This window comes from Eptatretus burgeri, chromosome 5, assembly GCF_056783735.1.
Source record: "Eptatretus burgeri isolate ZD-2024b chromosome 5, Ebu_testis_v1, whole genome shotgun sequence".
NCBI classification, from domain to species: Eukaryota; Metazoa; Chordata; class Myxini; order Myxiniformes; family Myxinidae; genus Eptatretus; species Eptatretus burgeri.
The window spans coordinates 72,717,630-72,733,300 of record NC_140965.1 but is presented as its reverse complement, the minus strand read 5'-3'; the positions used below and the strand labels follow the sequence as shown (position 1 = coordinate 72,733,300).

The window sequence follows — 15,671 nt, the reverse complement described above, 5'->3', positions numbered from 1 at the left end:
GATTTCCTATGTTCAATAAAATTCACATTAATTAAACCATTCTGATCCAATCCGATGTACCACAAACTGTGTTACAGTGTTGAGTCTACCAAAGCAGTTTCTTGACCAGGGATCATGCTGGGTGGTTTGCCATCCCTCTCCCAGCAGTAGTCAGGGTAGGAATTTCGAATTTGGCCATGGCAGCTGGCCTACTCTTCACGAAGGACACCATCAGATCTTTAACGTCCACCAAATCATACTGGCAGTTCAATGCTCATCCGAGGAATGGCACGTACATTGATAAACACCTTGCCTGTGATATGAATTAAGCCATTAAAATCCCACAACAATTTGCAATTACTTCTCTGGCTTGTTGGTGAATCTTGAATTGTGAGTGGGGACCAAGAATGTCTCCAATCCGTGGCATTAAATGATGGTTCCACGTCTCATCGCATCACATTCTTCAACAAGTAAAGCTGTATGAGCTTTTTGATAAAGCACATCATCTCTACATTTACAGAAAACAAAATGAAGCCTTCAAAGAAAAGAACACCTTCCCTGCACTCAAACATGGAAGAGTTTCAGTGATGTTTTGGGGTTGCTGTGCTGCCTCTGGCACTGAGTGCCTTGAATGTGTGCATGGCATCATTAAATCAGAAGATTGTCAAGGCATTTTGGAGCGCAATGTTCAACCCAGTGTCAGAAAGCTGGGTCTCCGTCGAAGGTCATGGATCTTGCAGCAGGACAATGACCCCAAACAAACTTCAAAAAGCACCCAGGCATGGTTAAAGACAAAACACTGGACTGTTCTGAAGTGGCCAGCAATGAGTCCAGATCTAAATCCCATTGAACACCTGTGGGGAGATCTGGAAACAGCAGTTGGGAGAAGGTACCCTTCAAATCTGGGAGAACTGGAGCAGTTTGCACAAGAAGAGTGGGACAAACTGCCAGTAGAGAGGTGGAGAAAGCTCATTCATGGCTAAAGGAAGCGCTTGACTGCAGTTATTTTGTCCACAGACAGTGCTTCCAAATACAAAGTCGAGGGTGTCAATAATTTTGTCAACGGCATTTCTTTTTATTTTCCAATTTAAAAGGATATTGTTATGGCTGTGGAAATTCGCAGAGCACCATAAACGTCCTTAGTTCAGTTTTGCCGATAAGTCTGTGTTCAGATAGATTCCCCACCGTTGTCTAATGGGATATTATTCGTGTGATCAGGGCTGTGATCTTTGAGTTAGCCGTTATTCTTTTGCTATCGTTATTTTGGACCAACCGCTTCACAACACCCACCTCCACCACCAACATCACTCTCAATAACCGCTTCACACCAACCACCTTAACCACCACCGCCCAACCACACCACCCTCACGACCACCACAAAACACCACGCCACGTTAACCACAACCTTCACAACCACACAACCGCGTTTCCACCTCGGCACAAGGTTGCGAGAAGCCTGGCATTCATCGGGGGAGAACGGACGACGGCCCCACCCCCCAAGGAATAACATCTGCGACGGCCAGCACAGCAGGAGAACCCAACAAAAAGAGTTATAAAGCGACACCACTAGCTATGAAGAAACGACGCCCTGGAAAAGGGAAAGAAAGGCCCCGATTCGGCGAGGAAAACGCCCTTCTTCTGGAAGTTTCCTGCGTGTGCTGGAAGAAGGGAGGGGCGAGGCGCCAGGGGGGATAAAAGGGCGCGCTGAAGCACGTTGTGTTGTTGTTGTCGAGTTGGGTCTGTCTGGAGGTCTCTGTCTGGAGGTCTGGAGGTCGTGGTCGCTCGCCGATTCGTCAGCTGCGGGAGGTTGTGGAGGCATGTGGAGAGGAGAGAGCGCAGCGGAGCCAAGGCGCGTGGCCTGCCGAGCCGTGCCTTAGCGTGGGTCGTGGAGACGGGACGGCACGGGTCGCCCCAGCGAGGTGAAAGTAGCCAGCCCGGTCTCGCGGAGCCTCTGTGGTCTACATGGCTCCGTGTCAATAAAGACCCCAAGGGGTCCAGTCTACCCCTTGTCTGTCCTGGGGTTTTTCTTTGCTTTCGAATGAATGTTGTGGCGCCTTGTCCGCTAAGTAGAATTGTTAAGTGCATGTACATAATAGATAGACGGTATTAGCTCTTTCTTTTGCATTACTTTTGCTTGATTGATACATGACTGCATGCGTGTTTTGCATACGTGCATGCCTGCATACGTGCCATCGTAAATAAATGTGCTTGTTTAAATGTACCCTGTTCATTGCGTCTTTTCCTTAAATGAGCTGCCATCTTGCACTCGGAATATAGTTGGTTTTTAAATAGCCGGTAAAGTGATCGGGTCCAACGGGATTGCGCGATAACACCCCGCTCGATTATCCCAAAAGGAAGCAAACTGCTTAAGCGGCTCGTTTCCAAGCGGTCCCGTTGAGGTACAATCTCTCGGTAATCTACCCGCGCGATTAATTAGGTATATCGACAATTCGGCGATTGACCCTGTAGCGCAGGTAGAGTACGAACAAGGTTGTGGTGTGCTCAAAAACACACCCGTGGCTGGTTTTCAGCGTTGATCTGGAAAGCCGTGACTGGATTATCCGTGCGGTGGGCGAAGCGGCCGCTATTGGTTAAACATGGTCGTTCGCACGCCGGCGGGCGAGAATCTGTAACAATATATTAAGTTCTGAATCAAAAACAAAGGTTCTGTCATATTAACAGCGAATTCAAGAATTGTGGAGACAAAATACTTTCATCAATTTCAACTTATTTTTCGAGAAAATTGTGTTATTTGATAAAAGTGCAAGGGTGCCAATATTTTTAGCCACGACTGTGTGTATGTATGTATGTATGTATGTATGTATGTATGTATATATATATATTATTTCTTGTGTAAATATGGAGAAGGAAGGATCACAGCCTTGCTCATATCAATATGCTTAGTTATTAAAAAAAAAAAAAAAAATCGCTAATTTCTTTAAATTTCCAGATTTCGATCCAGATTTTGGAACTTATTTTGTCTTCAGGTTCTGATCCTCAAAGCTGAACACATATTTGGAGTATATACTTTAATTAGTCCATGAGAGTACATCATGGATCCAAGGCAAGGCATTTTTGAGCAGGCCAAAACAAAATGGCAGCTTAAGACCCCAGTGAGGGGAGGGGAAAGCGGGATGACCAAGGGTAAACCTTTTTTTTTTTTAATTTCATGATGAACACCCCGTTAATTATCTTCAAAAGGGGTGTTTAAACTTACCCAAATACCCAGTTTTCATTTGTGCACTCCCTTGGATTTCGATTAGTCTGCATGCAAAGGTTCGAGCCACTAGGTTTCATTGTTTTGGAGTTATGGAGGACACATACACACATTTATTATTAAATAAAGTAGAACTCTAACTTTCCTCACACAAGCTCAACACATGTCCCTTCCTTTTCCTGACTCATCTCCTCCCTGGGCTTCTTTCCCTTCTCTCCCCACTCTTCCCACACTCAACCTATTCTTATTCATCCTTTCAATCATTCTTTCTTTTTTCAATTTAATTTTCCCATTTTCGGCCCACTTGCCCCAATCCCCATGCATAATTAACAGAGACAACCCCTAAGTTTTCATTAGGTTTTACGTGATTGCAATATTATGTTTGACACAGATCGGGAATGCTTTATGAATGTATCCACGACGTTGTTTTGCAATTTGTGAAACTTTTTATTGAAATCACCGCATTGTTTCTTATTCTTCAAAAAAGAATTACTAAATCATAATCTTCAAAAACTCTGCCACTAAAAGTATATCCTTGTATTACACATTTGCCTTATTTATTTTATAACTCACATTGTGCTGTCCCTTTACGCACCATTAGCCATGCACCCGCACAGTGGGAAACAGGATTGTGTGTGTGTGTGTGTGTGTGTGTGTGTGTGTGTGTGTGTGTGTGTGTGTGTGTGTGTGTGTGTGTGTGTGTGTGTGTGTGTGTGTGTGTGTGTGTGTGTGTGTGTGTGTGTGTGTGTGTGTGTGTGTGTGTGTGTGTGTGTGTGTGTGTGTGCACGCGTGTGTCCATCCAGGGCACAACTGTTTCACCATTTGAGCTTTCCTCATAAAATTTTCAACAAACCCTAACTTTGAGAATACAGCAAAGACTAATTCATAATTGGGTCAAAATGTCAAAGGGCAAAGTTAGTGAGTATAAATAGGCCTTATTAGCCAATCCACAGTGCGTCAGCAAGAGACAGCCAGGTTTTATAATCGCTTCATGTTTTTTTTATTTTATTTACCATTGAACTGAAGTGTATCTGCCAAAGCCATAAAGTTTTTACAATTCGAGCTTTTGACATCAAATTTTCAACAAAACCGTTATTTATGAGAATATGGAGTAATCTAATTAATAAATTTTACAATGTTTTTTTTTTAGGTCTTGTTTTCATCAAGTTTAGCTCAAGTACAAAGCAGATGTGGACGGGCTTCGCATTTTAAGATGCTTTCTAGTTGTAAATTGCAGTGTAATGGAACCTGAAAAAACATATAATGTAAATCTGGGTCAAGAGGTCAGAGGTTTTTCACTGTTCCTTTCAGCAGTCACTCGTGTTCTACACTTCGCTGAACGTGGTCCAATGTGGGCCAGACAGATATGTGTGAAGCACAATCACAATGAACTGAGTGTGTGAAGTGCTAGAAAGGAAAACTGCATTTCGTAGTGTACTGTATTGTCCTTGATGTGTTTTGTGCTTGTGAAGCAACCCTTACGTGGATGCTCCCATTGTTGTCCTGTATAAAAATATTCATGATGGCTTTGTATTGCATTTTAAAGGTCCTATTAGTTGAAATGGTCAGATTCCTATGGATTTAGTAGAATGACGTGATTATTTTTCAGACTAAGCTACACTCAATTTCTTGAGCCAGAGGAAACCAAACATAAATTCTCACTAATTCAAATTTTTACTCATCGATATGATCCCCACAACATACATCTATTCATATTGGCAAGTCAACTGTATTTGTTTTGTACAAGTAGTTCTCCCTATGGATGGAGGGTAGGTTAGCTTGTTTGGTCATCCCATCTTAGCATGTATTTCATGATGTTGGTTTTGCTGGTTTCAACAACATTTCATACATCCGACATTCAAATCCCAAACACTTTGTTTTGTCTTTCGTCTCATCAAATCAGTGTAATCCATGCAAAACTGCAATTATATGTCTCAATGTATTTGACCTGCATGCAATATCAGGACAGCACATTGACTTATAATACCACCAACATTTTGTATGTATCGGAAAAAGCAGTTTGGCCTTCGAAAAATATGATATTCAAACAAGGGGAAAGTTATATTTAATATGTAATATGAATACATATCGGATGAACTTGTCCTGCATCTTTGCATTGAATTAAATGGAGTCGGGCTGGGTGGGAGCTGGGGATTGAGGAGATCAGTATAGCCCTATCTCTTATTGCTGACAAAATAATAACATATAATAAGAACATAATAATAATAATAATAATAATAATAATCTATCGATAATTCCAGCAATGTGTGTGTGTGTGTATGTGTGTGTGTGTGTGTGTGTGTGTGTGTGTGTGTGTGTGTGTGTGTGTGTGTGTGTGTGTGTGTGTGTGTCTGTTTGTCTGCGACCGCCGTTTCTCGACGGCCGCCGGTCCGATCTGATTGAAACTTGCCAGGAATATTGCCGGGGCCCCGCAGATGTGCCTTTTCGAGGTTTGATGTCAATTGGACGAGCGGTTCCCAAGTTACGGCCATTTATCTGTCAACCAATGACAAGACAGTGCTATGACATCACGAATGACATCACAATTAATGTTTATTTATTTATTTATTTATTTACTTTTTGCACGCTTGACGGTCCGATCTGATTGAAACTTGCCAGGAATATTGCTGGGGACCCGCGGGTGTGACTTTTCAAGGTTTGATATTAATCGGATAAGCGGTTTCCAAGTTCCGGCCATTTATCTGTCGACCAATGACAAGACATGGTGCGATGACATCACGAATGATGTCACAATTAATGTTTGTTTATTTATTTACTTGTTTTTTTGCACGATTGACGGTCCGATCTGATTGAAACTTGCCAGGAATATTGCTGGGGACCCGCGGATGTGCGTTTTTGAGGTTTGATCTTAATCGGACGAGCGGTTCCCAAGTTACGGCCATTTATTTGTCGACCAATATCTGCGAGAGAGGAGGACGGGAGAGGGGGGATGAGAGTGGGTGCGAGAGAGAGGGGCGAGAGAGAGAGGAGGGGGGAGAGAGGAAGGGCGAGGCTAGGGGGATAGAGGGGGGCAAGAGAGGGGGTGAGCGAGATTGGGGCGAGAGAGGGGGGATGAGAGTGGGGGGGGCGTGAGAGGGGGGGCGAGAGAGAGGGGCGAGAGAGGGCTGCACATACTGGCACTGACCTGCGGGCCCGCACCTACGGGCCCCCACTCGTAATAATAATAACAATAAATGAAAATGAACATAAAAATAACAATGTCATATTATACAAATACCGATTATCATTAACTTGGCTCTTTTTTATAGTCATCAAAAAATAATAATAATTAAGGAGCATAATTAGGAAGAGAACTGAACGAGAGGGAGAATTGAGGAGAACTGAGGAGAAGGAGAGGAAGGAGGAAAGTTGGTGAACATGAAGGAGGAGGAATTGAGTTGGAGCAGGATTTAATGGAGGATGAGGCAGAAGAAGAGGAAAAGGAAGAACAGGAGCATCATTGCACTTTTTGGACAAAGCGGGCGGGGGTGGGGGGAGGAGAAGGAGAAAGAGGAGCAGGAGGAGGAGAAGGAAGCAGAAAAGAATAAGGAGAAGAGGGAAGAGGAGGAAAAGAAAGAAAAGAAGGAGGAAAAATGAGAATAGGATTGACAATAATAATGAAGAGAAAAGAAAATTGAACATTTATGTAAAAAGGGGCAAAACCAAAAAATTGGAATTTATTTATCCTTGTAATTTTAATTAAAATGCCCGAAAACACTGTATAAAGAAAAGAACTTCACTGGGAAATAACTACTACTACTCCTACTACTACTACTACTACTACTAGTTTAACAATAATTTTCCAATTTAGGGGGTTGGTCGGCTGATGGCCACTTAGTCCTGTCAAAAGTATCCCCTTCCATTAACCCCAACAACTGAATATCTACTGATCGCATCCTTTCAGGTCTTTACAAGGAATCAAGTACAAGGAACAAGTCTTATCCCAGCAGGGTCATCAGCAGAATCCTTCAAAACAATACAGTATTTGATTGATTCTGAATCCATTAACATCTCCATTTTTATTTGCTGGAGTTCATGCACCCATTATAAAACAAGCGTCACATTTCAAAAAATGGGTGGGAAGGCCACCACAATGAAACAGAGATCCTCAACACCCCCCCCCCCCACACTAATTTCTCTTTGCCAGCATACACAATAACCTTTCCCCAACGCTGTGTTGCACATTGCTTTCTAAAAGACAGAAATGCAATTGCCTCCTCCAAGTCTGTCAAGTTGAGTCCTTTTTTTTCTATTCCATAATGACAAAAGTTGCATGTTGTCCCATCTCGTCACCCATAATAATCTTTGCTGTTGTCATTGGTTACAAAGTATTTTGTCATCTACAGCTTTGGATGTCCACAGTATACCTGTTCTCCTCCACTTTCCTCTGGTGCATTGACCTCTCCCATTTGATAACTAGTTATTCCATGAGTCTCAATCTACAAGGCATTAGTAGGGCCAGAATTCAAAAGAGTTTGCATGTGTAATAGTTACATGTATTTTCACAAGTTTACAGCAACACCAAGCCTGGACAGTACAGTTTCTGCACTCATTACTCTTTCGTGATACAAAAATAGTTTGATACTAAACTTGTGAAGGAACATCAATAAAGCTGATGACTACCATGAATGAATGAAAAGGTGCTAAAACCACAAAAACTTTTACTGGCAAAGGCAAAATGAAGCAAATTGGATAAAAAAATTTAATTAATATGGAAGGATGAAGTTAGAAAATAAGTAAGGACCAAGGATTTCCAATCTTAACCCCTGATTCATGATGCAGTCATGGTGCAGGGAACCCAAGTTCAAAACCCACATACCAAATGTGTTTGTCCATTGTCTACTAATGCCCTCATAAGTCATGTTAAAGTATACTGATGCAGACTGATATATTTGTCCATTATGCGATTTATGTACAAGCTCCACTACAGGCCTTAGATCACTAGAAATAAAATACTGATAATAATAAAAGAGAAAAGTTTTAAAAGCACAGCAAAGGTAAGTGTAGTTCACAGTCTCTGCATATAATTAGCATGATGAGTGGATTAAGGACAATAAGGAAGGGGAAGATATGAGGATAGGCAGACTGGGGCCATCAGGCAGCTGGTTACTATGCTATCATCGGTTTCACACTTTGAGGTTTCTATTTTTTAAGTTCGTAGTCCAAAAGTGATTTCAAAACCAACCCATCTCAAATATTTATCTAAAGTGGAAAAGCCACAAGTAAACAGTTTCGCCCAAGCGAGAACAACTAACCACCCAGAATGAAAAAGGTACCTGGCCATTGATACTTTCTGTCGCCATGCACTTTCCATTCGACAACTTGGTGATCTCGCGGTTCTTGGGTGCCTCCATGCGGCAGCTGCACAGTGGCAGTTCCTGAAGTCCATCCTCTAAGTCAGGTACCAGACGATTGTTGTGTGACTCTGCAGAAGGAAATCTGATTTTATGCCCTATACTAGCAGCACATTTCTCTTTTTCTCTCTCTCTCTCTCTCTCTCTCTCTCTCTCTCTCTCTCTCTCTCTCTCTCTCTCTCTCTCTCTCTCTCTCTCTCTCTCTCTCTCTCTCTCTCTCTCTCTCTCTCTCTCTCTCTCTCTCTCTCTCTCTCTCTCTCTCTCTCTCTCTCTCTCTCTCTCTCTCTCTCTCTCTCTCTCTCTCTCTCTCTCTCTCTCTCTCTCTCTCTCTCTCTCTCTCTCTCTCTCTCTCTCTCTCTCTCTCTCTCTCTCTCTCTCTCTCTCTCTCTCTCTCTCTCTCTCTCTTTCTCTCTCTCTCTCTCTCTCTCTCTCTCTCTCTCTCTCTCTCTCTCTCTCTCTCTCATTACATCAATGATTATCGAATCTTTATTTTCAAGAGCATTCTTTGACAATTATTGGACGTACAGCAGCATTCAACATTAAATATGAAGTTTTCCAAATACACTGAATGACATAGTTAAACAAATCACAAAAAAACAATTTTTTTTCATGAAAAAAAAGTTGGGATGGAATCCCCAAAAAAACAACCAAACAAGATGGGAATGACGCCACAACCCTTATGCAGATTGCCAATACGACATCCTTTGACATTTTACCATCTCAATCCCACACCAAATACAATACACAATTACAACAACCAGCACTACTAATCTACAACTCCCTCTCAAATAGACATCTTCAAAAAATGATGACCATTGCCACACAATAACCTGTGACAAAATGTCAAAATATTTCATGATGGGAATCTGTAAAAGGATTGTGGTATCATTCCTACCTTGTTTGGTTGTTTTATGGGGGATTCCATTCTGACATTTTTTCATTTTTTAAAGAAAATGTATATTTTGCGATTTCTTTTTGTTGTTTTTGGCAGGGGAAGGGTGGGTGGAGAGAATTCTAGTTCTGATTATTCTGGGCCCTTCTCTTTTGTAAATCACACATACTGCAGTTACCTTGAAATCCACGGCAGACGTCACAACAAATTACAGCAGAGATTATTACGGCAAAGTTTCCCAATCGGCACGTGCGTAAATGGTGTGCAACGGCTATGAGAATGACTGCTGATTGCCAAAAAGTTTGATTTCTTTAAAAACGCTATGGTATGAGTGCAGTACCACAGAGACAATGTCGCTTCTTCACATTAGATTCATTGCAATCACTTCAGTCATTATTGTGCTCACCTGGCGAAAGAAAGAAAGAAAAACGAAAAAAGAAAAAACGAAAGGAGTACAATTTGGAAATTTTGCAATCTCTCGATTTGGTACTTTTGCGATGTATTCTGGCATCTTGGTGGTTATAAAAATGCTTGAGAATAAAAGGCATGGCTTTTAAAGGCTTATGACATGACTAATAGTCGATGTTTCAGAGTATCATTTTGTACGCATTTGATACGGTGGCCATTATTACCTCTGCTTTCACCCCTATCTGTCTCTGTCTGTGAGCAGGATATCTCAAAAGTTGTGGACAGATTCTGACGTAACTCGGTGGACAGGTTGGGTCAGTCAAACGGACAAATTGATTAAGTTGGTGAAGTTCCAGATCTGGATCCAGACTCGAGAATTTATTGAGGAATTCTTCACCATTGAGAGATGGGATGAGGCCAAAAACGATATATAGCACAATATCTCAAAATGTTGTAGATGGATTTCGATGGAACTTGGTGGACAGGTTGGGGGTGTGACACGGAAGAATTGCTTCGATTTTGATGAAGATCCGGATACGATCATTTTTTAAGTGATTCTTCACCATTGATAGTTGTGGACGTGTTATGACAAAATTCGGTGGATGAGTTGGTTATGTGACAAGAACAAGCCAATTCGATTTTGGTTCAGGTCCGGATCCAGATGTGACCTTTCAGTGGGATACAAAACGTAAACTGTTCAGCTTGGAAGAAGTATACGCTCTACCGAGTGCCATTCTAGTTTTCAATGCCATCCCTCTGTCTGTATGACATACTGCCATACTCCATGATAACTTTAACAAGGATTCCTATTTCAATAACATTTCATTGATTTATACTATAGACTTTAGCACTTGATTCTTCATGTGTTTCTCATTCATACTTGTTTTTTCGCTCTCTTTCCACATCACATGATGAAATCATGACCTCTTACAATCAAGAGCTCAGCATGACTTTAAAAGTGCAGCTTGGTATGAAGAGGCCTACTCAGTAGTGCTTTTCAGCACCATTTCAAGCATAACATTGCAAAAACGAGTCAGCAACAACTGAAAATGCAATTTATAAAATAAACTAGCGATACCTGTGCACATGCACGGGATAGCAGTACAACATAGCTGGTAGCAGACGACAGACCGTACACGGGGAATGACAAAAATACGCATTGTGCAAAATGCAAGTGGTACTGTGGAACGCCAAGACTTCCCAAACATTGCCGGCATGTCCGCTAAGTGCCACAGCAATTTCATAGGGATCGTGTTTCGGCGAGCCGAGTTTTTAGTGTGCAAGCTTGGTATTATAATAGAAATTGTGATGCCAATAAATTTGGCTTGCCGTTTCGACCATGTAAGCATTGGGCCAAATCAGCACACACTGATGAGACATTTGCAGAGCCAGTGATTTTTGATTTCAAAAAAGTGCCCTTTCCGTTTTTTTTAAAAAAACAAAACAAAACTAAATGCTGTTTCTGTTATCAATAGAAAAAGAAGCATTTATTTGTGCAATTGCAATGGAAAAAATACAATTTTCCTCAAGCCTCTGCATCTGAAACCATCCACGGGCACCCCTGGATGGTGTATTTTGCCATCAGGGTGACACAGAAATGTGGGGAATTATTAAAAATAAAATAAAAATAAAATCATAAATGAAAGGTAGGAAAAATGTGGAAACTGGATGTGGCACGATTCATCGTTTAAAGTGCCACAATCCATAGGACATGGCACTTCAAACTAAATTAATTTTGATTACAATGTTGATGTATTCCATTCCATTGGGACCATACTCTGTGCAGAGCAGTCTCCTTGGCTATTGGGCACAATCCTGGATGGGTCGACACTCCGACACAGTATACCGGCAAGCTGGCATTCATTTTGCCGACCTCAGAAGGATGACAGGCCATGTTAAGCCCATCTGGTATGAGCGGGATTTGAACTCAGGATCCTCGGATCCAAAGCCACCACCCTAGCCATTAAGCCAAAACCAGGCATATAATATGTTGATGTATGCTCACCTTAAAGGAAGTAAGCTGACGTGGCAGTATGTACGTTGACAAATACAACAGGGCTTTTCTTTTGGATTTTTTTGACAATTATTTTTGGCAATCTTATCTGTAGCTCGACGATTTTTCACCATAAAAATAGTTTATTCAAAGTTGCACGCAAAGACCTGTGTGATGCATTTTATGACCAAGATTTTGTTTTCACCAGTGATCGTATCCTCGGGGAATATTTCCCCAAATCTACATATAAAAGGAGCAGTGTCCTTCATTCATGTTACATCCTAAAGGGGTTTCTGCTGTCGTAGGATAATAAATATAGCCATCAGAGATGGGGAATCCCCCGCCATTGAAAAATAATTGAAATCAGATAAGCGTTTTTCCATTGATTACAAAAAACATTTTTTTCAAGATGGCCGCCCCAGACGGCCATCTTGGATCCGGCCATGCCCAAAATCAATAGGGTTCTTCCTTTTCAGGTGGTGCATGTGTGACCCAAATTTCAAATCGATATGGCGAAAAAACATTTTTTTCAAGATGGCCACCCAGTCGGCCATCTTGGATCTGGCCACACCCAAAATCAATAGGGTTCTTCCTTTTCAGGTAGTACATGTGTGACCCAAATTTCAAATCGATATGGCAAACAGTTTATGAGTTATCGCACTCACAGCTATAAATGTTGACGCCCAGCCAGCCAGCCGGACGGATGGACAGACGGACGACCGCCCCAGTCGGCCATCTTGGATCCGGCCACGCCCAAAATCAATAGGGTTCTTCCTTTTCAGGTGGTACATGTGTGACCCAAATTTCAAATCGATATGGCAAACAGTTTATGAGTTATCGCACTCACAGCTATAAATGTTGACGCCCAACCAGCCGGACGGACGGACGACCCAGGTGACAACAATATCCCCCTTCCGCCACGCGAAACAATAATTACTTTGAACAATAATTCATTTGTTTGTGTTCGCCCCTTTCTGAATCTTTTTATTTTTCCACTTTCCAAATCGTTTCATTTCCTTCTTTCCGAGTTTGAAGAGGAAGGAGCACTCATGGTTTCTTCGTGCAGGGGTTCGAACGGAAAATATTATTTTTATTCTACCAAAGCAGGAACCCTTTAGAGTTTAGAAGGATGTGGAAGGAGCACACAAAATTATATGCTAGTTAGGTCATCTCTTTGAGCATGATCTAATAATATGGGTGTAGATGTCCTTCGATCCGTCCGTCCGTCCGTCCGTTGCGAAAATGACGATTTTGAAATTCTATCTTCTCCGCCATTTCTCAAGCGATCTTGAATTTGATTGTGGCATATGAATCTATGGGACAATATCTAAATTTTGATCAGGCCGGATTTTCAATATTCGCTTTCGTTTTCGTGTCACGTGACTTCAAATTTCGCAAAAAATGCGAAAATGACGATTTTCATGCGAAAATGACGATTTTCAAAATCTATCTCCTCCGCCATTTCTCAAGCGATCTTTAATTTGATTGCGGCATATGAATCTATGGGACAATATCTAAATTTGGTCAGGCCGGATTTTCGATATTCGCTTTCGTTTTCGTGTTACTTGACTTCAAAGTTGGCAAAAAGTGCGAAAATGACGATTTTCAAAATCGATCTCCTCCTACATTTCTCAAGCAATCTTGAATTTTATTGTGGCATATGAATCTATGGGACAATATCTAAATTTGCTCGGGCCAGATTTTCGATATTAGCTTTCGTTTTCATGTCACGTGACTTCAAAGTTGGCAAAAAATGCAAAAATGACGATTTTCATGCGAAAATGACGATTTTCAAAATCTATCTCCTCCTACATTTCTCAAGCGATCTTGAATTTGATTGTGGCATATAAATCTATGGGACAATATCTAAATTTTGTCGGGCCGGATTTTCGATATTCGCTTTCGTTTTCGCGTCACGTGACTTCAAAGTTTGCAAAAACTGCCCTACCTTCAGGAGGCTATATATTTTCTCGCAGAGATGAGCATCACTCCCGCACGGGGGTAATTTTTCATGGGGGTAACTGAAGCACTTTTCCAGGAATATTGTGCCAAATATCCTGTAGTACATTCCACAGTTCTGTAAGGTTAACTCGGTTCCTCTTGTTCTTCTCTGTTGCCAGGTAATCCCATATGGTCTCGATGTGACTCATGTCAAGACTCTGGGGTGGCCATCTAATACTTGGAGCATACCAGCTGTAACCTTGTTCTCCAAATTCTGATTTGCGATATTCAAAGTGGGTTTTGGATCATTATGTTGTTGGAAAATGAATCCTCTTCCGATTAAACGATTTCCACAAGGAACTGCATGGTGCTGCAGTATCTGCTTGTACCTCTCTTTTGTTATCGTCCCATGAGTTTTAACAAGTTTTCCCACACCAAAAGCAGAGATACAACCCCAGACAGTAACAGAACCTCCCCCGTGTTTAACAGTAGGCTGCAAGCATTGCATGCCGTAATGTTCTCCAGATCTTCAGTGTACGAACTGTCATCTCTTAGATTCAAAACGTTAAAACTTCGATTCATCAGACCAGATGGTGTTAGCTCACTAATTTCAGTCATTGCATGTTTTCTGTTTTCAGTGAGCTGTTTTATTTTGATAACAAGATTAATCATCAAGAGAATCACCTGAAGGATTATCACCAATGAGCCGAGTTTATGTATTCTAATGCTAACCTGTTGGGGTAAGCAGGTTGTGATCAGGAAGATAAGTGTTTCTCAGCACCCCATCTGTGCACTCGTTTGTCTCTCCAATTCCATCTGCCTGATCATCGAGGGGGATTCCTGGGGAACAAGGTGTGAGTGAATACAAGGCATAGAAGATGCAAACCAAATACAGATTAAATTTTTAAATATCCAATAAGGGTACAGACTGCTTCTTTTACCATGGCAGGGCATTAACCAGTTAAGGTATGTCAATAACCACCGGGTACATTACATCTCAAAGACATATGATTGAAAACATCAACTTGGTGTCGTCATACCTGACAGCAAGAACACATAAACAATCTGTCGACTGATGCATTTTCCGGGATTCCACAAACCTTGATTCCGAAGTGCATACTTCTGCTTCTCCATCTTACTCCTTTTGGGATTTGCTTTAAGCCATGAGCTACTAAGCTTAGACTTTCCAATACCTTTCTTCCTTTTCCCACTTGATTCTGAGCTCTGTAAACACGTAACAGAGACTAAATGCTCAAACATTATGTAGCTGCACAATCAGACACTGAGATATTTTTTTAAACAAGAACACCCACCATGTCTGAATTGCCATCAGACTCCTCTCCATCCTCCTCTTCTGCTGACTCGTATTTCTCCTCTCCATCCAAACTCCTGACCTGCACAGCATACTCTCTAAGATTAAAGAATAAAACAACTCAAGAGTGTAAATTATGGTCAAATATCAATCAAAACTGATACTCTTTTCTTATTATAGCTGGGTTGTCATGAAGTCACATTGCTATGAGTTACACTTAAAGCCTGCCATTATTGCAGGAAAACAAACACAAATACAACTGCAGAGCACACTGTGGCGTTTTCTGCATACATATTTTGATCATCGACTTGCTGACTCCAAACATAAATATAATCTAAAGATAGAATTATGTGATAGTATAGATCCATAAAGCCTGAATAAACCCAATTCAGCTGATCATATCAACGGTGGACATACCCACACAATACACACCTCTAATGCAAATGGCGAAAACTGGATGGTGCAAACGGCTGGATAAGGTGAGCAACAAACACCCAATCCCAAACAACACATCCACATGTGCACAAATCCCAATGAGAACATCAACACTTGCACAACCAACACCTCAACATACC

The 15,671-nt window shown here is 41.5% G+C and overlaps 1 protein-coding gene across 8 annotated transcripts in view; it reads right to left on the bottom strand.

The window, feature by feature from the left end:
- The window catches only part of LOC147026687 (histone-lysine N-methyltransferase EHMT2-like), a 189,557-nt gene that overhangs the window by 85,508 nt on the left and 88,378 nt on the right, over positions 1–15,671 (bottom strand). For all 8 annotated transcript variants that reach the window (XM_085882392.1, XM_085882393.1, XM_085882394.1 and 5 more), the window contains 4 exons: positions 15,098–15,178; positions 14,885–15,008; positions 14,517–14,624; positions 8,473–8,621 (listed from right to left, as the gene is read on the bottom strand). In XM_085882392.1, the coding sequence (XP_085738518.1) occupies positions 8,473–8,621; positions 14,517–14,624; positions 14,885–15,008; positions 15,098–15,178 (462 nt within the window). The remainder of the gene's footprint in view (positions 1–8,472; positions 8,622–14,516; positions 14,625–14,884; positions 15,009–15,097; positions 15,179–15,671) is intronic.